We start from the raw sequence: 27,443 nt of genomic DNA on the forward strand, positions 1-27,443 counted from the left end.
GCGTGCTCCTGGGGGCGGGGCCGGCGGGGCGGGGGTCAGGCTGCGCGTGCGCGCTGGAGCCCTAGAGGGTACAAAACTGAAGCGCCCGGGCTGCGAGGACTTGGGCAGCGGGAGCGCGCGACCCTTCATCCAGAGCGCGCGCAACACGGGCCGGGCTTGCCGGTTTGACCTTCCAAGGTTTGGTGCGTCCCAAGGGTCTCTTCCAGAGTTCATTCCTCCAGAGCCCAGAATCTTGAGTTGCGTCCAGGATGAGCAGCTTGACTCAGAAAATACGGGACGCCATGAAGGTCATGGTCAGAGTTCCCGGTTTTGATAGAGTTTTGGAAAAGGTATTGTCCGCAAAGCCTCTGGTGGAGAGGACGAATCTAATAAAACACCCGAGTTAGATTTTAGTCTATTTGGTAGAGTGTCTTATGAGCCCACCTTCGTGGCCTCTCAAACGCTCGAGAGTGCGTGAATTCTCATCTAACCGTAAATGAGCATGACTTTGACACCCGTAGAGACGGGTTTGGTCCACTGGAGTGAGCCAAGAAAAAAGTCTGTGTACAGTCATTTAAGGGACACTGGAGTACAGGACGAGTGTGTAGGGATTGTTTGTTTTAAAGCACGAAAGCGAAGTACGCTTGAGGTACAGAAGTGAAGGACGGACAACTTGTTCCTATTTGTGTTTCTGTTCCTATGTTGTGTTTCTGCGTTGAGACTGGGTCTTACTCTGTAACACAGATTGATAAATATTTTGATTCATGAACGTCTGCTTTTTACGATTAAGAAAGAATGCTTGGAAATTTGGAAAGAATTTGGGTGTGAGATTTAAATACTGATTAGCTACAGGTATTTGAAATCTTTCTCCTTGAACACTCCCCTCGCGGGTTTTTTTTTTGTTGTTTTTTTTTTTTTTTGTTTTGTTTTGGTTTTTCGAGACAGGGTTTCTCTGTGGCTTTGGAGCCTGTCCTGGAACTAGCTCTGTAGACCAGGCTGGTCTCGAACTCACAGAGATCCGCCTGCCTCTGCCTCCCGAGTGCTGGGATTAAAGGCGTGCGCCACCACCGCCCGGCCCCCCTCGCGGGTTTTTTAAACGCTGTACATATCAGAGCTTTTGTCAAAAATAGGAAATAACACTTAAGTAAGCATATTTAATGTTTTCAAATAAATATTTAAGGTCCAAAGACATCATTTGACAGTGACATTTGGAAAGATGATATTATCCAAAAAAGAATGTATTTATCGGCCGGGCAGTGGTGGCGCACGCCTTTAATCCACAGAGGCCGGTGGATCTGTGATTTCGAAACCAGCCTGGTCAACAAGAGCTAGTTCCAGGACAGGCTCCAAAAGCTACAGAGAAACCCTGTCTCGAAAAAAATAAAAAAGAAAGATAGAAAAGAAAGAAAGAAAAAAACGAATGTATTTATCTAAGATGAAATTTGAATTATTTTTTATTTTTTTCATGTTTAACAATCTTTAATTCAAATGCAAAAGTTCAATACAAGCCAATTGTAGGGCTTGGGATTTATTCGTTTTGAATTATTTTTTAAATCTGCTGTGAGAATGGGGATGTGGCTGGCAGCGTGCTTGCAGGTTGGAGGACCTCCATTGGTGGGGTCTATAGCCATTTCCTCCTTAAACTGTCATCAGCCTTGTGGCTATATAATACTTTGAAATATATTTTTTATTTTCTTTCTTTTTCGATTTAAACAAGGTCTCTCTATGTCGCTCTAGCTGTTCTTGAACTTGATGTGTAGACCAGGCTGGCCTGGAACTCACAGAGATCCATCTGCCTCTGCCTCTTGAGTACGGGGATTAACGGTATGTGCCACCACATCTGACTTTCATGTGTAAGATAATTTTGACATTAGTTTGATTGCCTTTGAGTAATTAGTTAAAATTCTCATAACTTAGTTCGGCATGATGGTGCCTGTCTCTAACTCCAGCTTAGGGGAGGCTGATGCAGGGGAGTTTGTAAGGCTAGTTACAGAACCATCCCACTTCGCAAAAAAGAACAGTTAACCTTTCTTTAAAAAAAAAGAAGAGTTGATTTTTCAGTGCTTACTCTTTGGAAATCAATATAGATTTCGCATTTACACTATTGCTGGACACACTGCAAGAGCTCACTCAGTATTTTATAGGTAGCAGTGAATGGCTGTTAAGCCACACAGGTTGATAATAACCATTGTGTGGTTGGTAACTTGATTTACAACAGGTAAGTGGTTATGTTTTATGTAGGCAGAGAAGCTAAGACTAAAGTATATATTTCTGTATAGCGGTTTGTATGTGTATATATGTGGTTTTTATGGTTTCCTTTGTTTTGTTTTTGAGACAGCATCCTGGCTTTTCTGGAACTTGAATTTACCCTCCTTGCCTCTGTCTCCTGAGTGCTGGTATTACTCTTGTGGTTGTGTGCATATCCTCACACCAATGGATTTCTGCTTAGTGGTTCATAAAAGATTCTTATACTTACTAGCTTTGCAAAAACTTTGACATCCTGGCCAGGTCTAACTACATTAGTCCCATTAAAAAAAAACCAAACTATTTAACACTTCATTTTAAATTCTGTATCCTCAAGTAGGCTGGGAATATAGCTCAGTTGGTAGAACGCTTGCCTAGCATGCACAAAGCCGTGGCTTACATCTCCAGCACCATGTTAAACCAGATGTGATAGTACATACCTGTGATCCCAGCTGCACTCAGGAAGGAGGTAGACACAGAAAGATAAGAAGTTCATCCTCAAGTTCATACCTACTTCAAAGCCAACCTGAACTACATGAGACCTTGTTTCAAAAAGATGAAAAGAAATTATGTCCACAAAAAACATATTTTCCTATCATGTGACTTTCCCTGGGGAGAAATGAACAAACACCTGCCTACATCTGTGAGTGTATGAGGGCACAGATGGTGCAAAGGCAACTGTGTCACTGAAAGCCCACCCCGGCATGAGCGGGAGCTCAGAATTGCTGCATCCCTGAAGCTCCATGCTTGCAAACAACCCAGCTAGCAGAGTGTCCTCCCTCTGGCCTTGCAAGTTTTGACTGCTTCCGAAAGGGAATCTCCATTTTTTTTTTTCATTATAAATTCTCAAACTCCTAGGCAGCTTTGGAAATCCAGTCACTAGGCACACAGGTGGCATACCACATTTTTAGAGCTCAAACACACTACCACATCTTGGCGAATGAACCTGAACTTGACAGTACATTCATACCAGAGCCTGCAAAAGAGCTTCCAGCCAGCTGCAGGACAGAACTAGGCCTTTCTTTCCTTTTAAGAAAATTATTTCATTGTATAGAATGGTGTACTTTCTTTAAATATCCTCTTTACTGGGACATTTGAAATATGAAGAGTACTACAATAAATGACTTTTAAGTGCTTACAACTTTCAAGGCTCCACAAGAAAGACAGGAGCAATCGAAAGAGCCAGAAGTGCCTCTCCTAAGTTCCTGCCAGAGGCTTGGGTATTTTTACCAGCCTTCTCTGGATGCCTTTTTTAGTTGCCAGACCTATCCGAGGACACAATTATAATAATTCATAGATTATGGTTGGCCTTTTCAATTCTAGAATTGAGCGCTATTTATCCTATGAAGCAGACTGTTTTCTGAGAACTTTTTATGTATATTATTTTTTGAGAACTTTTTATATATATGCATATAGATGTATGTTTATGTGTGTATCTTATTCACTCCCTAGTTCTCCCCCTAAGTCCTCCCAGATCCACTCCTTGCTGCCTCCCAACTTCATGCCCCCCCCCCATTTTGTTTTTGTTTTTGGAGCAAGGTCTCTCTAGACTTGGCTGTCCTGGAGCTCCCTGAGTATAGCAGGCTGGCAGACTGGCATTGAACTCAAGAGATCCTCCTGTCTCTGTCTCCCAAGTGCTGAGATTAAAGGTATGTAACACCACACCCAGTTTTGGCTCATTTTTTAATAACCCCTTGAGTCTGCTTGTGCTGTCCATAGACTACAGGTATGGGACCATCTACTGGGATGTAACTGACCTACCAGATGCCATAGCCTTAAAGAAAACTGACGGTTCCCCACCCCACAGGCAGTCAGCTATCCATAAGTCTCCCGCTGGAGTGGGGACTCGTGAGCCACTTTCCTCTGTGCTGGAATGCTAACCAGCTTGATTCTGTGAAGAGTCATAGAAGTCTATGATTCTATGGCAACCACAGCTCCTGAGTCCTATATGGAAGACACGTTTACTTGGAGACATTTTTTTACCACATGTTAACAGAATAGGAGACAGATGTTCTGGCATCTAATGGGTAGAGAGTAGGGGTGCTAATCAATACCCTACAGTACACAACTTTTCACCACGGTGTCTCCTCATCACGGAGAATCACTCAGGCCACATGGGAGCAGGCCTGGCTTGAGGAATCTTGACTGCTGCTAGTGAAATACTTTGCCTTGTATCCAAAGGTAGTTAAATTGCCACACTGTCCTTTCTAGATATATACTGTGTCCTTGCCCTGTCCTTGGAATTGTTCGTTCACCTTGAGAGGGCTCATGTGCTGTCTCAAGAGAATGTAATTTTCCCATAAATTTCTGGTTAACAATTATTACCTAAGAACTGATGGTGTGACACCCGGGTAAAGTGCACACATAAGGTCATGGGTTCAATTCAAGGTTATCCTCAGCTCTTGAGTACTTGAGACCTAACTCCAAACAACAATGAAACTCATTCCTTTTGCCTTGCCAATTCTTGATTTAAAGGCACATGCTGAATGTGGCTCAGTAATAGAATACTTGTTCAGCCAGGTTGTGGTGGCACATGCCATTACTTCCAGCACTTGTGAGGCAGAGGCAGGCATAGCTCTATGAGTTCAAAACCAGCCTGGTCTACAGAATGAGTTCCATGATAGCCAGAAATGTTACACAGAAAAACCCTGTCTCGAAAAAACAAAACAAAAGAATACTTGCTCAGCACACAAAAGAAGGGTTATTACATTCTGGGCCCATCTTCCTGCTATAGACTATTGGTTTGTGAGGACATCTTGTGGCTGGAACAGGCAACACTGACCCCCTCCGCCCTTTTGATGTACCTCTTGTTTAAAACACAGCATTGTTTGAGGGAGCTTATATTATTTCAGTTTATCCCCCTTCGTGGCCTTCTGTAGAGTAAAAACTAGTACAAGCACTAAAGCTGTACTGGCTCGGGAAGAAGCCTAAAGGCTTCTACAGATTTCCCCACCTTACGGCAGTGAATAGATTGTCAGACATAGTAGTTTGCCTGTAATCCTGGCACCCATCAGGTGGAGGCTGGGGTGAATGGGAGAGGGTTCTCAGAGGCGGAGTCAACCTGGACTACGAGAGATGCTGTCTCAACAATTAAAATGACAGATCTAGAGCAATTCTGTCACATATGAGGTGACCTTGAAATGAACCACTGAATGTATCAGCAAAATAGGCGCTATCTGTGTGGCATGTAACTATCATACATCATGTAGTGACGTTTTGGTCAAGCCACATATACTATGAAGGTTGCATGAGTTTAATCTCAGAGGTAAAAATTTCCTGCAGTCCAGTGAATACATAGTTGAATAAATAAGAGAATAAAGCTGCAGAAAAAGAACCCCCAAGAAAATTCACATTAAAGAGACTGAGGATTTTACAGCTCTCAGCACACTCCTTAGAGAATACGGGAGTACTGGGGATTTATAGCTCAGTTGGTAGGATGCCTTTTGTGCACAAAACCGAAGGTTTAATCCCTATTACTGTATGAGCTGGGCAACTGGGGATGGTGGGCACAGCTGTAATCCAGCACTCAGAAGACAGAGGCAGGAAGATCAGAAAAAAAGTTAGAGGTCATTGCAAATTTTGTCTCGAGAAAGGTCTCAGTAGTGAAAGATTTTAATATGGGGAGTGTTCACAGTGTATGACCTGCTTGCAAGCAAATTTATGATATGAGGAAGGAAAGGGAGGGGACAGAGCCTGTTAGTGGTGGCACATACTTGCCATCCCTGCAGCTGGAGATGGTGGAGAGAAACAGCATCCCCACCATGGACAGCCTGAAAGTACTTCAGAAGGAACCCTTGCTTTCTCTGTTTGTATCGTTCATGTAATACTTTTCATTATACTTTAAAAATGAATGGGACCTTCAAGCAAAAATATTGCTGAATTATATTATTCCACTTCTTTTGTTTAAATGGGGTTCTGACTGAAGTTTACTAATAATCCTAGTAGCTTGAATAACTGAACATCTCCCAGCCTGTTTTTTAAGCTGTTTTGCACTATTCATTAATTCATGTAAAAAATTACTCTGCTTGTATAAAAACTAAAAAACAACCAATTTAAAACCTCTTTTTGTTTTGGTGATTGGAAGATGACAGATTGTGAGGGTTGGTTCATGGAAAAGGTCCAAAGAGAGCTAGGCCTGTCTGGTGATGCAGGCCTGTGATGCTGTAATTTCGGAGGCTGAAGAACTACCTCTTAGAGGACCAGGGTTCAGTTCTCAGTCCCACACGGTGACTTAAAACCATCCATAACCAAGTTGCAGGTATCCGACCTTTTCTTTTCTTTCCTTTTCTTTTTTCTTTTTTGGCTTTTCGAGAGACAGGGTTTCTCTGTAGCTTTGGTTCCTGTCCTGGAACTAGCTCTTGTAGACCAGGCTGGCCTCGAACTCACAGAGATCCGCCTGCCTCTGCCTCCCGAGTGCTGGGATTAAAGGCGTGCGCCACCACCGCCCAGCAACCCTCTGAATTCTTTAATATTTTATGTTTATTTTATGTATGTGCTTTCCCTACAGGTGCCTATAGAGGCCAAAAGAATTTTCTGGAACTGGAGTTGTAAATGGTTATGAGTTGCTATGTGGGTGCTAGGAATGAGACTCGGATCCTCTGAAAGAGTATCAAGTACTCTTAACTGCTGAACCATCTCTCAGCCCAATGAGCTGAACTCTGCAAGATGAGGAATAGCAAAAAACATTGTTTTTCCTGAACATTCTCTCTCTCTCAAGTTTGTAGCCCTGGCACACTGATCCCAGCTGAATGCTAAGAGAGTTTGTTAAGGCCAGAAACCCAGTTTCAAAGCTCTAGCTAGCAGCAGGCAGGAGTCCAGGAGTGCATTCCTGCAAGACTTTACTCTGGTAATCGGAATATATTGAAGGTCAAGCTAGAAAATAAATTATAAAAGGGCTAATTTCAACCATTAATTGTCAAGGCAGCTTTGGAGCCTGTCCTGGAACTAGCTCTTGTAGATCAGGCAGGTCTTGAACTCACAGAGATCCACCTGCCTCTGCCTCCTGAATGCTGGGATTAAAGGCGTGCGCCACCACTGCCCAGCTCCGAGTCTACTTTTTTAGGCATATTCTGTTTGTTCAAATGACTTTTTAAAGACAGGATCTTGGAACTAGACATATATATGATGTGGAATTCCCCTCTGTGTGCTATGAATATGTTTATTACCATTGGTTAATAAAAAAAACTACTTTGGCCTATGACAGGGCAGAATATAGCCAGGCTGGAAGAGACATAGAGAGAAAGTAGGCAGAGTCAAAGAGATACCCATGTAGCTGCCAAAGGAGAAAGATGCCTTTGGAACCTTACTGGTAGGACCCAACCTCATGATGATACACAGATGAATAGAAATGTATTAATTTCAGCCTGACGGTCGTGGTGCATGCCTTTAATCCCAGCACTCAGGAGGCAGAGGCAGGCGGATCTCTGTGAGTTCAAGACCAGCCTGGTCTACAAGAGCTAGTTCCAGGACAAGATCCAAAGGTACAGAGAAACCCTGTTTCAAAAAAACAAATGAATAAATAAATAAATAAACAAACAAACTAACAAACAAATAAGAATGGGTTAATTTAAGATGTAAGGGCTATCTTGGAATATGCCTAAGCCATTGACCAAGCAGTGTTGTAATTAATATGGTTTCTGTGTGATTATTCAAGTCAGGGTGACCAGGAAACAAATGAGCAGTCTCTGTTCATGTATATGCAGACAAAATACACACACACACGTATATATTAAGACAAAATATTACTATGGGGGATAGAGAGATGGCTCTGTGCTTCAAACCACATACTAGTGTTGCAGAGGACCTGGGTTTTGTTTCTAGCACCCAGGATGGGTGACTGGCTTACAACTGTCTGTAATTCTATCTCCAAAACACCTTACACCCTGTTCCATTATATTCCATGTGCATATGCTTATAAGCATGATTTTTAAAAAATACATATTTTTTAAGATTTTACTATTATAGCCTTGGCACCTAGTAATACATGTCCTCATCCTTCTGTGCCCCACATGCTGGAATTATAGGTGTTTGGCTCTGTGCCAAGCTTCCAGCGTCAGGATTGTTCTTGCTGTGATGATGTATTTGAGCTATTCAAATAGCACAGAATTAATGTTCAAATATTTTTTTCACATTTTAATATTTAGGTGACGCTTGTCTCTGCTGCTCCTGATAAAGTAATTTGTGAAATGAAAGTGGAAGAAGAGCATACTAATAAGTTTGGTACTCTCCATGGGGGCTTGACAGCAACTTTGATAGATTCCATATCAACCGTGGCTCTGATGGGGACAGAAAGAGGGCTTCCTGGAGTCAGTGTTGACTTGAACGTAACGTATGTATCTAAATGCCATCCAGATGATTTTTTTAAAAAAAATCATACTTGTTTCAAATAACACTGTGTGGAGGTGATGACCAAAATCTACATCTTGTGGACATATGTGCCTGTTTTTCAAATATCTTCAATTCACAGTTGTTTGATTTATATTTTTTATTTTTCGAGACAGGGTTTCTCCGTAGCTTGCTAGTTCCTGTCCTGGAACTAGCTCTTGTAGACCAGGCTGGCCTCGAACTCCCAGAGATCCACCTGCCCCTGCCTCCCGAGTGCTGGGATTAAAGGCGTGCGCCACCACCGCCCAGCCTGAACTCATGATTTTTTTAAAAATATTTATTATTTATTATGTATACAATAGTCTGTGTGTATGCTGAAGGCCAGAAGAGGACACCAGACCTTATTACAGATTGTTGTGAGCCACCATGTGGTTGCTGGGAATTGAACTCAGGACCTTTGGAAGAGCAGGCAATGCTCTTAACCACTGAGCCATCTCTCCAGCCCCCTGAACTCATGATTTATAACTTTCATATAATCCTTAAAAGTATCATCTGTGCCGGTGGTGGTAGTGCATGTCTTTAATCCTAACACTCAGGAGGCAGAGGCAGGTGGATCTCTGTGACTTCAAGGCCAGCCTGGTTTACAGAGTTAGTCCAGGACAGGCTCCAAAGCTACAGAGAAACCCTGTCTCAAAAAACAAACAACAACAACAACAACAACAAAAAATCACTTGTGCCAGGCATGCTGGGACATGCCTTTAATCCCAGATCTTGGGAGGGAGAAGCAAGTGAAACCTCTGTGAGTCCATCAAAGCTTGGTGACCTATTTAGTGAGTTCCAGGCCAGCCTGGGCCACACAGTGGAACCCCATTTTAAGCAAACAAACAAAAAAGAAAAGCCCTAAAACAGTAATTAAAGTATTACTAATTAGCCAGATGTTATATAATTCCAACACTTGGTAGACATTGGAAGATCAGCAGAGTTCAAAGCTAGCCTTGACTTTATGAAACCCTGTGTTCCCCACCCCCACCCTCTTCTCCCAAAGAAAAGTGTGAATGACATTTGGAGAAAAGTTGTTGACTATTTCCCATATGTTATCAAAATCTTGCAACAAAGTGAACACAGGTGCCAGGAAGGGATCCTGAATCTCTCCTGTGAGTATGGCTTAAATGACAGGATCAGGGAGCAGTATGGCCTAGATAGCCTGTCATTCACGATTGTGAAAATGCACGTCACTTTTCCAAATTGAAAACTTGAGTTCTAAAGCTAGGCATAGTGGCTCATGTCTTTTATCCCAGCACTTGGGAGGCTGAACCAAGAGGATCTTCAGTTCAAGGTCAACAAGACCCAGTTTCAAAAAACTGGAACCTTGTCAGTTTCTCTTAAGCCTGGGAATAAATTGAGAGTTCAATAATCAAAATACAGGACAAATTGTAGATGGACAGAAGAGACATTATGCTAATGAGCCATATTTGGTGGTCTTTATCTTGTGTGGTGAGCAAGCCCAATTGATGACTATTTTCCCATGAAGACAAAAGGGGTGGAGAGATGGCTTAAGAACACAACAGTCTTGTAGAGGACCTGAGTTTGGTTCCTAGCACTCGCCTTTAATTCCAGTTCAGTGAGACCTGACCCCTCTCACCTCTTGGACACTCGTATGCATGTATCCACACAGAGGTATACACATAAAGTAAGACAGGGAGCTGGAGAGCTAAGCAACAAAAACAACTTACGGGGCCAGTGAGATGTAGGTAGGAGAACTCCTACCAAATCTGATGACTTGAGACTGATCCCTGGAACTCACATAGTGGAAGAACTGACACCAAGTTTTCTGCTGACCTTCACTCATATACTATGTACAAGCACACACAAAATGAATGCAAATTTAAAATTTCTTGTAAAGTAGATCTTGACTTGCATGTTTATATAAGGGCCCTGAGCATTTATGGATTTGGTGTGGACAGGTGTATTTACATTAATCCTCACGGATACAGAGGGACAACTGAAAATGCAGTTCATTACCAACTAAAAACTTTTCATTTCTTGTTTCTTTTTAAAATGTATGTGTATGTATCAGAGTGTATGCATGTGCACCACTCAAATACAGGAACCAGAGGTTGGAAATCAGATTTCTTGGAACTGGAGTTACAGAGGGTTGTGGGCTGCCATGCGAGTGCTGGAAATTGAACCTGGGTCTTCTATATAGCCAGTGCTCTGAACTGCTGGGCCACTCTCTCCAGTCCACTCCTTGTAGTTCTTATACTGTCACTTTGGAGTTGAGTAAAGTCTGCTGAGATATAAACACTCAGATACTTCACCTTTAAGAAGCTAAAGAGATTAAATGCAAGCTACAGGTAATCTTTCAGTGCTTTCAAATAAATATGAAATAGGAAACTTTAAAGAAAAAAAGGCGGGGGCTGGAGAGATGGCTCAGTGGTTAAGAGCACTGACTGCTCTTCCAGAGGACCCGGGTTCAATTCCCAGCACCCACATGGCAGCTCACAACTGTCTGAAAATGCGGTTCCATGAGATCTGACACCTTCACACCAATGAACATAAAGTTGAATAAATCATTAAAAAAATTAAAAAAAAAAAAAAAGAAAAAAAGGCAAGGAAATCCCGTGCTTATGTGAAAAGACACACATAGATGAAGGAAAGATGGGTCAAGAAGAGCATCTTGCAGACCAACTACTTGAATTTGATACCAAAAGCTTGCCAGTAGTAATCTGAGATAATCTGTAGGTTACACAGGAAAGCCTGTAGGAGTTTTTCACAACCTTTCAACAATTACCTAACCACTATATTTCAATGTTTTCTTTTAAGGTTTATGTCACCTGCTAAACTTGGAGAAGTAGTAGTGATCACAGCACAAATTCTGAAGCAAGGAAAAACGCTTGCATTTGCCTCGGTGGATCTGACCAACAAGACCACAGGGAAATTAATAGCACAAGGCAGACATACTAAACACCTGGGAAACTGAGGGAACAAACAGCAGGGTGACCCAATGAAGCCCAACAATGAGTAACTTTCTGAAATAAATATCAAAACCAGAAGTAGCTAAGTGTTTTCTTTGGGGTGCAGAAACTAAAATGAAAATATAGTATGGAGGTTGGGGTTGTTTTTGCTTTTCTTTCTTTCCCAGAGTCTCTGGCTATCCTGGTACTCACTGTGTAGACCAGGCTAACCTTGAACTCAGAGATCCACCTTCCTTTCTCTGGTGCTAAGATTAAATGTGTGCCACAAGTCCAGCTGGGGTATCCTTTGAAACATCTTTAAGTCAGGTGCATGATCATTGCATGAAGGTGTTCTTGGCTCAATGTTTTGGTCTTGCTTTTTTGTCACCCAGGATAACCTTGAACTCACAATTTTCTACTTCAGCCTCCTAAATGCTGGGATTGTAGGTATGTTGTTCCACCTTGCCTAACTAGTTTAAGTTCACTGTTTTTGTAACAGGTAAAGCAAAGAAGCTAGAAGACCCACTTTAATATTACTCTACAACTGACGCCTAGTATTAAAGGAGAAAGAAAAGTGATAGATATTAGTCGTATAGACTGGATACACATAAACCTTAGAAATGACTTGCAGCTCAACTTCCACCACACTTTTCCGGGCCACTTCTTAGTTCAGATAGTTGCCTTCACATGGCAAAGGGGGACAAGAATTAGCACACAAAAAAAGGCTTCCCACCTCCAAAAACCATGACCTGAAAACCCAGTTTAAGGAGGCATGTCCAAAAAAAAAGGAGACATGTCAACACAGCAATAATCAATGAAATTTTAGGTCTTCCCCAGCTCTAAAACACTGTGTCACATTTCCATTTACTTTGAGACATGATTACCAATATCCAAAGTGGATATAGCACAGCCATACAGGGAAATGAAGAGCCTGTAACATGTAGCCTAAGTTTGAAATGAAGCCCGACACTAGAAATAGCCTAAGTACCTTTCTATGTTGATGTTGTGTATCTCGACCTACTATCTTTTGCATAGAGGGGACATATCATGAGCCCCTTTGTCTCCCAGCCTACTGTACTATATTAAAGTTAGCAAATTACTACATTTCTCAAAGGTCTCAAAAACTAGAGGACGCTTGCTTCCTTCATTTTTCAGGGATCAAAACTAGAGTGGACTTGAAACATGAGTCAATAGTTGTGTTAGATAGATCTCTCGACTCCTCGGCTGTGAACAAACAGGAAACCTAGATCTTGATTTCTCTCCTTTCCTACTAAGGGGACCTATATACTCCTTGTAGGAGCTGGGTCCAGATACTCAAGAGAGGTGCTGTGATTTATCCATGAAAGTGCTCAAGAAACCAGTCTTTCATATTATATGTGACAAGGTTCACAAAATGCTGAAATGTACTGAGTGAAATTTGAAAAATCTTTTGCAACCATCAAGATTAGTTGGGGCTGGAAACAGCGTAACAATTAAGAGCACTGGCTGCTCTTCCAAAGGACCTGAGTTTGATTCCTAGCACTGGCCTCCATGGGCATTGCATGAATATGATACACACACCCATACACATAAAAGGCTGAAATATTTTTTTCAAAAGATTGGCTTGGTTAGGCACTAAGCTTCATTGTAACTAAGGGGGGGGGTGTGTAAGTGGATATTTTCATATTGTTTGCCATCAATGACTAGCAATAAGCACATAGTACAGAACCAAAGTTAGCTTTAAGAAGCAGATGGCATGTGATTCTGAATATTAACCCGAAGGGTACAAAGTCAAACCACGGAAAAACTGAATTTTTTGAGATAGTTGACAAGAACATGAATGGTATACACTGTCATGTTGGAAGCTTGGTAATGGTACTGTAAGATATTGTAACCAAATAAATAAAGGGAGGGCCTTGGACGTTCCACAAAGCAAAGAGCCTTACCCTCTCTTTGGATTAGAGGGAGATGGGGTGAGAGGGTGTGTGGAGGGAATGGGAGGAGGTGAGGGAATGGGAATTGGTATTTCTTTTTTTTTTTGAAGATTTATTTATTTATTATGTATACAGTGTTCTGTCTGTATGCTTGCTGGCCATATGAGGACACCAGTCTCATTACAGATGGTTGTGAGCCACCATGTGGTCGCTGGGAATTGAACTCAGGACCTCTGGAAGAGCAGTCAGTGCTCTTAACCTCTGAGCCATCTCTCCAGCCTTGGTATTTCTTTAAAAAAAAAAAAAAAGATATTTGTAACCAAAAACACCGTCTCCCCCCCCACAAAATCCTGTGCTTACTTGTAACATTAAAAAATTAAATTGTGTGCAAAAATGCAATGGCTGGGTAAATATTTACAAATATACAAAGAAAAAGTAAGTGCCAAAAAGGTAAAATCTTAATGTGTTACACCATAACATCTTATACGGTCTTTGCCAATTTATCGAAATTATTCTGAGATAAAAATGGCTGCTTAACTGTATAACATGTACATTAAGAATGATTATTTCTCCCTTTTCTATGAAACAAAAGCAAAAGGCAGGGAACTACTGAAGCTGACCATCTGTCTTAGGTTCTTGTTCAAGTTACAACTGCCAGTTTTTTCTGAATAAACAAACCTGAAGTGACCAACGACATGAGATAAAAAAGTTAACACTGCAAGTTTTATATATTCATCTGAATAGCCAGGAAGCTTTCACCTATTTTATTTAGGTTTCATTTCCCTCCCCCCCAAATTCCAACCAGAAGCTAAATACAAATGGAAACCAGTAAGCACTAGTTTTACTCCAACGGAGTAGGATCATTCTGATTTACTCCAATAAAAGTATGCAACCCTTAAGCAAAGCTTTTCTTCATTTAAAAGAAAAAAAAAAAACAAAACAAAAAAATTAAAAAGCTATACAGTAGTCTTTCCTTATGTCATTGCACAATCAAGTTCTGCTTTCAGAACTCTTGACACTATGGTTATTTTTACAATATAAGATCCCCACTTTTAATTCTGTTTTCTATTCCAAACACTCAACTTCTTTAGGATGGTGTAGAAACCAGTATTTCTGCAAAATTCACTGGATTTTTTTATTTGTAATTAAATTTTCTAACACCAAAACAAAACAAAAACCAAAAAGTCCTCTACTTATGATGATTTTTGCAGCTATGAATGTTCCTTGGTTTTATAGCTGCATTTAGCCACGCCAGACTCCAGATCTGCTTTAATGTGTATAAATGCATCTGCACACAGCAGAGTACTCTATAACAGCAACTCGGGGAAAGAGATCTGGGAAAAAAAAATACATGTACTAATGAGTACCAAGAAAACAAACATGGCCCAGTGCACACGAGGCAGAAATAACCTCAACGAGATGCTTTTTTCATTAAGATTTCTTTCCCATGGTTGTAATTTCTTTTTGTGACAACCATTCTGGTCATTAGAATGAATCTGACAGTGCTCTGGAACAACGGTGATTATAGCAAAGCTATTAAGTTTTTAAATGTTATTTATACCTGTTACATTCACTCTCACCCTCAATACTGATGACAGATGTCAGAGGCAAAAACCAGCACAAACATGAAGACCACAACACTGAGCATCACCTGTGCTTTCAGATACATTAAGCATTTCAGTGTACAATAGTCCTTCCTTCACATTTTAGTAAGATGCCGATGCAGTGCAGCAATCTGCAAAGCATCTTCTTTCACACAGTCCGTGCAGAAGACATCTAATTTTTTTTAAAGTTCTGTGATACAAATGATTAAAATAAATCCAGGATGAACAAGTTTCAAAATGCATAGTGTTCTGTGCATGAGTCCATTTTCTTTAAACTCTGAAAGAAAAGTGGTAAGAAAACAAGAAAAGAAAATCGCTGCTGCATTCTCTGGTCTTCTTCATTTTGCTGGTCAATGCTCTTATTTACTCTGGCATATAAGGACGGAGGTGATCCTCTATGGTGCCAACTGCCCAGTGGGTGAGCTGTTCCTGTGGCAGGTAGAGGCAGATGCTGCATAACTTGAAGATGGTGGCTTTGTTTTTTGGAGTCTAGAAGGAAATAAATTTTTAGTAATTTTAATAGTTTTTTAAACTGTCAGCCCCTCACAATTTAAGGCCTATGGCACACTACTACAAAGTGTGCATAGCAAGAGATTTCTAATTTTCTATCCAGGCATGATATGGGGGAAAATAGGAGATGCCTGAAATAAATGCATAGAGAATTTATACATTAAAACACTGGGGAAGTCAATAGAACTGTAATATGCTCTGGAACCAGCTCCTGCAACAAAGAACAAACAGGTTCCCTTTAGCAGTAAAACAAGATCTGGGTTTCCTATCTGCTCTCAGATGGGAAATATGCAGATCTGTGTCCAAACAACCATTTTTTTTTTTTTTTTTAATTATGAGACAACCAACTAACTAACTTTTCCGAGACAGGGTTTCTCCGTAGTTTTTGGTTCCTGTCCTGGAACTAGCTCTTGTAGACCAGGCTGGCCTCGAACTCACAGAGATCCGCCTGCCTCTGGCTCTGGAGTGCTGGGATTAAAGGCGTGCGCCACCACCGCCCGGCAACCAACTAACTTTTAACTTGATATTCTTCCAAGTTTATTAAAGCTGCTTTGTCTTTCTATTCTTGATGGTCACTAACTAACCCTGTTTTTTTTTCCCCCACACAGGGTTTCTCTGTAGCTTTGGAACCTGGAACTCACTCTGTACACCAGGCTGGCCTTGGAACTCATAGAGATCTGCTTATCTCTGCCTCAGAGTGCTGGGATTAAAGGTATGTGCCTCTACCACCCAGGTTAAAAGCCCTGATTTTGAAATTAAGAGTCCTGAACTTTTTAAGAGCTTTGAGAAACGCACCAGCTTGTTGAACAAATCTCTTCTATATAGTAGATACTGAGAAACAAATCTCTTCTATATAGTAGATACTGAGAAACAAATCTCTTCTATATAGTAGATACTGAGAAACAAATCTCTTCTATATAGTAGATACTGAGAAACAAATCTCTTCTATATAGTAGATACTGAGAAACAAATCTCTTCTATATAGTAGATACTGAGAAACAAATCTCTTCTATATAGTAGATACTGAGAAACAAATCTCTTCTATATAGTAGATACTGAGAAACAAATCTCTTCTATATAGTAGATACTGAGAAACAAATCTCTTCTATATAGTAGATACTGAGAAACAAATCTCTTCTATATAGTAGATACTGAGAAACAAATCTCTTCTATATAGTAGATACTGAGAAACAAATCTCTTCTATATAGTAGATACTGAGAAACAAATCTCTTCTATATAGTAGATACTGAGAAACAAATCTCTTCTATATAGTAGATACTGAGAAACAAATCTCTTCTATATAGTAGATACTGAGAAACAAATCTCTTCTATATAGTAGATACTGAGAAACAAATCTCTTCTATATAGTAGATACTGAGAAACAAATCTCTTCTATATAGTAGATACTGAGAAACAAATCTCTTCTATATAGTAGATACTGAGAAACAAATCTCTTCTATATAGTAGATACTGAGAAACAAATCTCTTCTATATAGTAGATACTGAGAAACAAATCTCTTCTATATAGTAGATACTGAGAAACTGAAAGGTACTCGCAATATGCTTTCAATGCCATTAATTGAATCACAGGCCTTAAACATGCGAGACCAAGTTTCATTTAAAATGTAACAGAAATATGAGGAAGGAAACTAGTGTGGTGGGATATAACATTCAGGAAGCAGAGGCAGGCAGATCTCTGTGAGTTACTTACAGGCGACCTGTCTCAAAAACAGAAAATGTCACAAAAATCAAGTCACAATAACTTTATGAGCAGGATTTGTGTAATTTAATACCAGGCAGAAACACATTCTCTAAAGCTGAGAGGTACTAAGAACATCTACCCATCCACCCTAGGGAGACCTATGGCACACAGCTGCGCTGAATGCCTTTCAGCACATACTGCCTCTTTAAATGTCTGCATTCCCTACAGCAGTCTTCTGTCTATGTGTTACTTTCATTGGTTAAATAAAGAAGCTGCCTTGGCCTTTTGATAGGCCAGCCCTTCCTTAGGTGGGTAGAGTAGACAAAACAGAATTCTGGGAGGAAGAAAGCAGAGTCAGGCAGACGCCATGAATCTCTGGCATGAGATGGACAGAGGTTAGGATCTTTCCCGGTAAGCCACAGCCTCGTGGTGCTACACAGATTTAATGGAATTGGGTTAATCAAGATGTTGAGAGTTAGCCAATACGAGGCTAGAAATAATGGGCCAGGCAATGTTTAAATGAATACAATTTGTGTGTTGTTATTTCGGTGTATAAGCCAGGCAGCTGGGAGCTGGGCTGCGGCCCGCCGCTCCTTTTACTACACCCTACCTTGAATATGCTTGATAAATAACAGCCCTAGCCGATCCTTACACTTTTCAGCCTGATTTTTTAACTGCAGAATGCCTGTTTTGATAAATACCTGGATTGCCACAAGTGAGTAATAGTTTTTTTTTTTTTTTGCTTTACTTTTTAAGATTCGCATTTTAAGTGGTCTACTAGTCCTGGGGATAGTTTAGTCAGTCAAGTGCTTGCTAGAGCAAGCATAAGGATCGCAGTGGTATGCAGTTCTTATGAAGCAGAACCAGATGAAACCCTAGGCCTTGGACACTGCATGAGGAACCACATCCACACACAGCCATACACACCTGCACACCCCCTCCACAAGTGATTTTATTTAAAATATGTATTTTGATCAACTAGAAGTGGAGCAGTAACTGAGTCTATTTCTAATTAGCTCCCAGGTGATACTTACCCCATTGACCAGGGACTTGGAAAGCTTGCTCTTTAGGAAGTGCTCATAAGAAACAAAAGTCTGGGAACTTCTCTGAAGGGGCCTAAGACAGGTTTCTTAACTTAAAATGAGCACCAAACTAGTCCTAAAAAATTCCTTACCTGCAAATGCTGTCTGTCAATGAAGAGAAACACTGACTGGTTAGGATTGTTGACAACAATTCCTGTCTTGTCCTTGCGGCTCAGTACATGCAGAAACTGTTTCTCATAGTCACCGTGATGAAATTCAAATTTGGCCTAATTATAAAATACAAACATTTATATGTAGTTACAATTACATTGCACTGACTAACTACTATTACTTCCACATGAATGTTTGTGCTGACCAGTATGGAAAACAAGAGACACACAGGGTGTCTTAGATTTAATTAAAGTTATGGGCAACGTAAAACTCAGCTCATTTCAAATCAAACTAAAATAAACGCACTTCTTGCAGGTATAGTAACACATGCTTTTAATTCCAGCAATCAGAAGACTGAGGCTAGACAAGATAAACTACCTGTCTCAAAACAACAAAAACAAAGAAACAAAATCACTCACTCACACACACACTCACTTCAGTTAACATCAGTCACATTTCAAATGCCCAAATCACATCTAGCTTGATCTCTTGAGAAACACATTACAGAAAATTCCACTAACAACACTCCAACATAATTTGGTGATTTTAAAACTTTTTAACTTTAAAACTTCAGCTTCCTTGACATACATTAAGGCTCTAACCCACTGCATCAGACAATTAAAGAGAAAATGCAAACCTAATGCATCCAATGAAATGCAAAGCCCTCAATGAGCAACACAGCCCTACTTATACAAATGGGCTTCCGAAAAAAAATCAAAATTACTATTATGGAAGAAGTCAACTTCATTCTTTCACATGTCTAAGGGCAAAAGAAGGGAGAAAATACTAGGCAAAAAGATCAGGCTTAATAGAGAACTCAAGAAATCTTTAAAATCTTTAAGATAGGGCTGGAGAGATGGCTCAGTGGTTAAGAGCATTGCCTGCTCTTCCAAAGGTCCTGAGTTCAATTCCCGGCAACCACATAGTGGCTCACAACCATCTGTAAATCTGTAAAGAGGTCTGGTGCCCTCTTCTGGCCTGCAGACATGCACACAGAATATTGTATACATAATAAATAAATAAATATTTAAAAAAATCTTTCAGATAATTCAGAACTGTAAACAGTTACAGTTCATTTGCCTTGAGCAATTATGCTACTAAGAACACTGCAGGCAATATTAAGATGTAAAATCATGAGCAGCTGCTATTTAGGTGTCACTATCAAATATATTTTAACACCTCCACCCCTGCCATGGTAACTTGTGAATGCTGGGCTCTTTCACTGAGTTATGCTGTTCATCTCTCCCTTTCTCTTGGTGACACTAGGGATAAGCCCAGGTCTTGCACACAAGTGTTCCACTAAGTCACTAGGTCATGACTCTAGCTCTCTCAATAGCTTTTGCTATAAATCTAGCATTCAGGGCCAGAGTGTGATGGCACACACCTTTAATCTCACCACTTCAGGAAGCAGGTAGATTTCTGAGAGTTCCAGCTGAGCCAGGACTACATAGTATTCACAGCACCAAATATTATGATTCTATGCGCAAGAGACCTTAGTGGGTAGGACAGACATGCCATGGAGACAGAGAGTATGTGAGTGGTTTTATTGAGAAAAAAGGAATGGAAAAGGGGGAGGAAAGAGACCAGCCTCTGGGGACAGGATTGGTGGAAAAGAGACTGAGAGTGAGAATGAGAGAGATACAGAGAGGAAGAGAAATAGGTGTTTTGCCTTTTAAAGGGACAGAACACTGGGGCAGACATGATGCAGTGGTGACTCACTCTGCAAGGTACCCCAAGGGGTGGGCCAGATGTGCCAGGATGCTAACAATAACCTTGTCTCAACCAAAAAAAAAAAAAAACAGCAACAACAACAAAAAATGAAAATAGTCTGAGATTCACCATATAGTTCCATAGCATTTAAATTATATCCTACTGAATTTCTTCTTGAGGAAGGAATGTTCCACACCAAATAAAACTGGCATAAGGAAGACACAAAGAAATTCTCTGAAATAATGAAAATACTCTAGTCTCTCCCAGCATCTCACTGTACTAAGCACGACAAGGACACATTCAAAGTCTTTACTCCCTACTAAACACCACTACAAATGTACTCAAATTTATAAGTTTCAAATATTGGGTTTTTAAAAATAGTCTGAGTTAAAATTTCTTTTTTCATTTGCCTTTATATTTAAGTCCTCTCAATTTCTTTTTTTTAAATGGGAGAAGCAGGGTTCATTTACTAAGAACATTTCCAAGGGAGGAGTGGGCCACAGCAGGGAAGGTCAGCAGCTCCATGGCCTTGTTTAGGATAGAGTAGACCAACTACGTATCTTCAATATCCCAGACTGAAATGTGAGAAAAATAAAACCCTATCAGTAATGTACAAATATGGACTGCATATCCCCATTATGTCCTAAACAATATGTGTAACACCATTATGTGGCTGTTATAAGCAAGCCAGATATGATCAATAGTATACAGAAATTTATATGCTAATACTATACTGTTTTACATAAACTGAGAATATCCATTCCATATTTTGGAACCAATCCCAATAAGGTATAAAACATACAGATGCTGCTTTAAATTTCTTAAGAGAATGAAATTAGCGTCACATTACTAGCTTATTTTACTGCAGGTGAGCTATAAAGTTAATAGCAAAGTTATTATACGTATATTATAATCAATCCTGAAGGCTCAAGAAACCTGTAATTAGTTCAAAGAACTTTTCATAGAAGGCAGTGAGTCATGAGTATAAGCTTTGTTTACTTTTTCCTTCTTTTATTAATTTAATTACTTCTTTTTTTTTTTGAGACAGGTTTTTTTTTGGTTTTTTGGTTTCTCTGTGGTTTTGGAGCCTGTCCTGGAACTAGCTCTTGTAGACCAGGCTGGTCTCGAACTCACAAGATCCGCCTGCCTCTGCCTCCTGAGTGCTGGGATTGAAGGCGTGCGCCACCACCGCCCGGCTTAATTACTGTTTTTTATATGGCTGTTTTATCTGCATGTGTCCATATATCATGTGTGTGCCTGGTTGCAAGGCACCATGTGGGCGCTAGAAATTGAACCAGCTCCAGAAGACCGAATGCTCTTTACCCAAGAGAGCTCGCGTCTCCAGCTTTTTAAGAGGACTTATTTTGGCTTACTTCTTGCCTTGTTTGTTCCAAACTGAATGACTCTGAACTTATTATTGCTCTCTTTTTTAAACTGTCTCATTTCTTTTTCTACAGGGTCACACACACCTAGTTATCACTAATTAGTATTTAGATTAAATGTGTATATAAAATATTTAGGAAAAGATTAATACACTGGCTTTTAATAACCTTTAGCCACAATTTCAAGTAATAGTTCGTGAACTAAGGTATAATCTGCCTGCCTGTCTTCCAAGTGCTAGGATGAAAAGTCATGTACCACCACTGCCCAGCTGATAAATGCCCTTTAAAAAAATGTTCCAAAATGGCAGTTAGAAGTCAGTAAAGAGGACTGGGGGGGTTGCAGCTCTGTAGATTGAGTGACTCAGAAACGTGAAGCCTGGGTTCTATATCCAGCTAAGTAAACCTAGCATGGAGCCAAGACTCTTCAGGAAGTTCAAGGTCATCCTGGGGTACACAGGCGATTAGAGGTCAGTCTAGTCAACACTGAGACTTTGTCAGGGAGGGGGAAAAAAGTCTGCAAGATGTTAGTAAAAGTTAATTAAAAACCAAAGGTGTTAAGAGAGTCTATACATTTGTTCTCAGACGACATAATATTCAAAAAGACGGCAAAGACTTATGAAATAACTATTGGATCCATATCCCTCAGAATTTAAGTTAAACCTATTACAGATGCTGTCACTGAAGTGCTCACTACTTTATTTACCTGAACAGGCCTAAAAGGTTCATCAGATTCCTTCCACCTAGAAAACAGGAGACAAACAATTTTCTCAATATCATTCCGAGGCCAAAGAATGAAATCCATCTCCTGAGTACAGCCAATTACATCCTAGAAAACGACAGAAGATTTTTTTTTTAAGGTTTAAAGAAGCAAACTGGTATGACAAAAGGTATAAATATAGGGTTTGACTACAGAATCATTTCCTACCTACCTTCAGGGGCTAATATAATTCTTGCTCTAATAAAAATTTTTATATTTTGTAGAATCCAGTCATTTAGTCCAATGTCCCTCATACAAAAAGGATCTAACTTTCTCAGTGTGACTAACTTCCAACTGAAGAGCTAATGTTACTACTGCTTATGCCTTTATTTCATCTTTCAAAATCAAATGTACCTGGAAAAAATATTCCCAAACCACTCTTATTACACATAAAGTATTATGATGTGCTGTTAAGACGGCTACTTTTCTCCATTCTTGTTCCCAGCATCATATTCCATGTATCTGTTTCCAAAAGTCAGTGCACTTCTTCCAGACCACAACAGTTATATCCAGGTTTCCTCTGCTTTAACTAATTTTGGATTATACACCAGATTAACTTCAATGTAATGCCGTTTTGAAGGTTAGCAGTAATATATTTTGTTTAACATATTATTCACAGTAATCACATACATTATCATTCCATCTAAGCAAAGTGACCCATGCTTTTATTGGAAGTTAAACTTAGGATAAAAAAGGTATTTCAAGGTATTTAAAACAATTTTATGCATAATACCCAATGGAATGGAGGATACCTCTACATGCTTTATCCAGCTAAGAATGATCTTGAGTCAAAAATACACTCATTACATATCTGAGGTCTCTAAACACAAAGATTGTTAGCCACTTTCAGGGGGAAACTGCAAACTTTAATTCACACAAACTCATTTCCTAAGTAAGTCAAGACTTCCAGAACTTACTGACCCTTCTCATAGACTGGTATCGGGGAGCATGGAGCTGTACCACATCCTTCTGTAGAAGCTCTATAGAACTTTCCAAGGAATAGCTGGAATCTCGCACACCTTTCAGAATATTTTCTTCATAATTATTTGTCATGACTGGTATAACCTCAGACACTTCAAAAAGTGCTGACTTTTTCTTCTAAAAGAAAAAAAATTCAGTGATACAGTGCTTACATAAATTCACTTAACTGGTTCTACAGGCAACTGAATTAAAATCTCACTAGTTTAAAACACACAAGTATTCAAAAGAATTAACTATTTTATTCCTGAAATTATATCGAGTTCAATTACCTTTTCTGGATATTATCTGACTACAATTATCAATGTTTAAACGAAGGGAGAAAAGGTAAATTGTGTTTCCAAATTAGTTAAGATCAAGTGCTCATTACCCTATGAATTATGTGCAAAAGTCTATATAATTTTGACACTTAAGAGCCTGGATTCAAACCGGGTGGTGGTGCATGCTTTTAATCCCAGCACTTGGGAGGCAGAGGCAGACGGGATCTCTGAGTTTGAGGCCAGCCTGGTCTACAAGAGCGAGTTCCAGAACAGCAAGGACTGTTACACAGAGAAACGCTGTCTCCAATCAAAACAAAAAAAGAGCTTGGATTCAGAGAACCTACATTGCAACCTTCAACCAAAATATAATCAGATCTTATCAAATTTGCTATCAACACATTTAAAAAAAAACAGCACACACAGACAAAAAAAGAAAATGTGAAAATGACTCATCAATACAACTACTCTGGAACACTACAATACTCTTAACAGCTAAAAAAAATAAACTTAAGGTTGGGGAATAAACGTGGAAGCTTATAAAAATTACTAAATAGATATCACGCTGAGATTACATTTCTGATCAGCAAACTACTTTCAGTGCATAAGTCAAAGCTGCACTTCCTTTAGTCATAACCCAATCATACGTCAAACAGCTCTGTTGATAATTGTCCACTTTGAGTTGCCAAAGGAGAATGGCTTTTACGGCATTCTCCTTGACTTTCATAACTCAAATTCATCTGATATTTAACTGTGGAACTAGATCACTCACACATAATTTTTAATTGTAAAAAAGAAGCAATTCTAGGGGGAGGGGGAGGGAAATGGGAGGCGGTTGCGGGGAGGAGGCAGAAATCCTTAATAAATAAATAAATTAAAAAAAAACTCAAAAAAAAAGAAGCAATTCTAAACAAAAATTTACAATTTCAATATTTAATTGCTCCTAAATATTGGAAAGTATTGTTTCGTTAACTATACCCTAAGAAATGAAACTATTAAGATTTGAAGTAACAGACTAAATTTAGCATATAAACATTTGATTCTGCTATAAAACTTAATGTCTACTTACAGCTTCATTAAGTTCCTTCTTTTGTTCCACATAAAAGTTTTACAGTTACTGAGTCCCATGTCAGTTAAAAACGTATTCTGAATTACTTTTCAAAGTCAAATAATATAGAAAAGCACTCCATTTTCTGCAAGAATTCACTTCACAGAATTACCCCTAAGGGCAAAACCACAAAGTAGTCTTTCTCCACACTCTCAAACCTAATATGCATAAAATACTCAAATAACAAATAATATGCACTTGCAAAAATCACTTAGGAACTTAAATTACCTTCTCCTTGAACACAAAGGCAATATACATCTTGAAGTCAAACTGGTCAGCTAGAGATTCTTTTTTCTTCCTAAGCTGAGCACGCAGTCTGTTCAGAGCTTGTTTCTTCCGGGAGTTTGGGTCCCCCATTGTGAAACACAGGTGGTACTAAAGCCTTTGGAAACTGTCACTAACTATGGGCACTTTTTCTTAAGACTCAAGTACAACAGAAACAAGTCATTTTTCCTGCTAATATGATTGAATAGCTAAAATCACAACTGTAACCCCCAAACTGCACCTTCTGGCAATATTAGCAGACTGTCATACCACAGGGTCAAGAAACAAAAGTTGCTGTCCAGTCATGTTTGGACAATAATGTTTAGGGGAGAGGTGGGAAAGGGGAAGGCAAGGAAGGAAAGAAAGAGGAGAAAAAACTTCGAACTAACTTTCTGGAAAACGCATTTGGCTAAATTGCCAAGATAAAAGGTTTTGAAGGGGAAGTGAAAAATCTATCATCAGGATTTAGGTGTGCAATAAAACACAGCTGACACCAGTCCAATCCTTGAAATCCATCCGGATTTTTCCCCCTTTTAAGAAAAGGGATTAGGAAAAGGAAAAAGGAGGGAAAATTATGATGTTGCTTCCCAAATATAGAAAAAGGGGGGGGGGGGAGAAAAAAAAACGAAAACCACCAAAACAGGGTAGGTGAATGAAACTGAAATCCCCAGTTGGATTTTACCCAGCCAGATCCATGGCTGCAGTACCTGATTAATTCTTAGTTATTTCAGATTTCACTACTGCTATGTACTGTCAGTGCTTTGCTATTGATTACACTTGGTGGTGAGCAAAGAGGAAAGTGCAAAATCAGCAGAGAAAGAAGGGGAGAGGTACAGAGTTTCCCTGCAATCAACTACAGTGTATACCGGGGGTGGACAGCTGTTGCCCAAAGGAGCCATGAGAAAAAACAGCGGAGTCATTACCAACTTCCCCATCACCCACGTTTTCACCCTCAGGCGGCTGCGAACGCTGCTGCCAAGGAGAACCATGATGGCAAAGGGAAAGGGGGGTCTATTAAACGATATTAATAGTTATTCCGGCTCTGTGATTAGCCCTGATTAATGCCCCGGATCCAAGCACCCTCAGCCCTGAGGTGGGTTCTACATTCCCCGGGGAGCCCTCCGTATAAATTTGACCCCGTTCAGGTTCAGGATGGTGGGAAGTTCAATTATCTTCGTGTGAGCATGGCTGAGGCAAAGGTGGCGGGTTCTCCCACGTCCCAGGCCGGGCCCGGGGATCACCTGCCGTCGACCCCCAGTTCCCACCCCCACCCCTCGCCTTCAGCGGCAGTGACTCACTCGCACCACGGGAGACACTGGATCACTCGGGTTCTCACTCATTTCACCGTGGAAAGAATTCCCGCCCGGGTAGAAAAGGCGGAAAGAGAATAAAGTGGGAAGGATCAGTTGGGAGGGGAAAAGAAGAAAATAATCGTGTTAATAAGAATTACTTCTTAAAGGAAGCCCACCCTCCCACCCCAAAAAAAGAAAGGAATGAAGTTCCCAGGTTCTGGATTCGCTTTTCCCGTTCAACAGCCCATGTTTCCCGAGTGGGGGCGGCTGGGTGGTTTCCCAATAGGGGGGGCAGAGGCCGGGATCGAGGCGGCAGGGCGGGGTCCCCGCGGAGAGGAGAGCGGGACTCGCAGGCCGACCGTCGGAGGGCCGTCTAGCCGCAGCCTGCGGGCGGAGCGGCGGCGGCGGAGGAGGAGGCGGCGGCGGCGGCGGGAGCGCTGCTCGTGGCGCGGGCGGGAGCCATGTCAAGAGAACACGACGGGCCGACGGAGCCCCTCCATGCCCGCTGCGCTGCGCTCTGTGGCCGGGCCGCGCGCACTGCTGCCGCCGCTCAGCCCCCACCTGGGCCCCATAGTCGGGCTCGGCGCCCCGGGCGAGGACGGAGGGAAGGACGCGGCGCGGGGGGGAAGGGGGAAAGAGACGGCGAGGACGGAGGAGAGCGCGCGGGAGGGACGGGGAGGGGAGCCCTGCGCTACGGCCTGTCCGCGGAGTGAGCACGGCAAAGTTGTCTCAGTTCAAGCGTCGGCTCCCGAGGCCTGCTTCGCCCGCCGGGCACACAGTCCGAGAGAGTCCCGAGGAATGGGGTAACGAAGCCGAAGTGGAGGAGGGCGAGCGTCCACGGGGCCACAGCCTCGTTTCCCCCGCACCGGAGTGGGCTGCAGAAGCGGCGGCTGCCTCGGGATCCTCCCGGGTCCGGGGCTGAGTCGCGTTTGAGGAAAAGAAACAAGAACAAACAACTTAAAATGGCAGCGACGGCCGCTGCGTCACCCGCCCCTCAGCGGCGCCACCCCGAGCGCTCTGCGCCTGCGCGCGGGCCGAACGCTAACATGTGTGCAGGATTGAAGGGGGAGACGGGAAAGGAAGTGTGGAGGTTTTCATAATCACGGACATAGAAAGCCGGACGTCAGTAAGATATACATACAAAACTCATCGTAAATATGGATTGGCTTTTAAATGAAGGTTTACGTGTGGTATTTCTTTCCTTAAGGGGGTTTGAGAACACAGACTCCCCTCTTCCTCAAGATGGAAAGTCCTAAGGCGTGAAAAGGGGC

General features: G+C 41.1%; 2 protein-coding genes across 2 annotated transcripts; one reads left to right on the top strand and one right to left on the bottom strand.

Moving 5' to 3' along the window:
* Window positions 1–16: 16 nt before the first annotated feature.
* Window positions 17–11,600, top strand: Acot13 (acyl-CoA thioesterase 13). Its single transcript, XM_075970017.1, has 3 exons — window positions 17–329; window positions 8,367–8,551; window positions 11,371–11,600. Exons 1-3 carry the CDS (start codon window positions 249–251, stop codon window positions 11,525–11,527), a joined length of 423 nt encoding a protein of 140 aa, XP_075826132.1. The 5' UTR covers window positions 17–248; the 3' UTR covers window positions 11,528–11,600.
* A 2,536-nt stretch (window positions 11,601–14,136) lies between these two features.
* Window positions 14,137–26,389, bottom strand: C4H6orf62 (chromosome 4 C6orf62 homolog). The gene is made up of 5 exons (XM_075970018.1): window positions 24,845–26,389; window positions 23,195–23,371; window positions 22,220–22,342; window positions 18,406–18,540; window positions 14,137–15,507 (listed from the first exon to the last, which is right to left on the bottom strand). The coding sequence occupies exons 1-5, from the start codon at window positions 24,971–24,973 to the stop codon at window positions 15,382–15,384; spliced, it is 690 nt and encodes a 229-aa protein (XP_075826133.1). The 5' UTR covers window positions 24,974–26,389; the 3' UTR covers window positions 14,137–15,381.
* Window positions 26,390–27,443: the final 1,054 nt, after the last annotated feature.

The sequence above is a fragment of the Microtus pennsylvanicus genome, chromosome 4 (assembly GCF_037038515.1).
Source record: "Microtus pennsylvanicus isolate mMicPen1 chromosome 4, mMicPen1.hap1, whole genome shotgun sequence".
Taxonomy (NCBI): Eukaryota; Metazoa; Chordata; class Mammalia; order Rodentia; family Cricetidae; genus Microtus; species Microtus pennsylvanicus.

Excerpts from the sequence above, each read along its gene's own strand:
- Acot13 (XM_075970017.1), top strand. The coding sequence starts at position 249 with ATGAGCAGCTTGACTCAGAAAATACGGGACGCCATGAAGGTCATGGTC. Across the intron at positions 330-8,366 it reads TTGATAGAGTTTTGGAAAAG|GTGACGCTTGTCTCTGCTGC; the intron begins GTATTGTCCGCA and ends TTTAATATTTAG. Across the intron at positions 8,552-11,370 it reads AGTGTTGACTTGAACGTAAC|GTTTATGTCACCTGCTAAAC; the intron begins GTATGTATCTAA and ends TTTTCTTTTAAG.
- C4H6orf62 (XM_075970018.1), bottom strand. The coding sequence starts at position 24,973 with ATGGGGGACCCAAACTCCCGGAAGAAACAAGCTCTGAACAGACTGCGT. Across the intron at positions 22,343-23,194 it reads GATACCAGTCTATGAGAAGG|GATGTAATTGGCTGTACTCA; the intron begins GTCAGTAAGTTC and ends GTCGTTTTCTAG. Across the intron at positions 15,508-18,405 it reads TTGACAGACAGCATTTGCAG|ACTCCAAAAAACAAAGCCAC; the intron begins GTAAGGAATTTT and ends ATTTCCTTCTAG.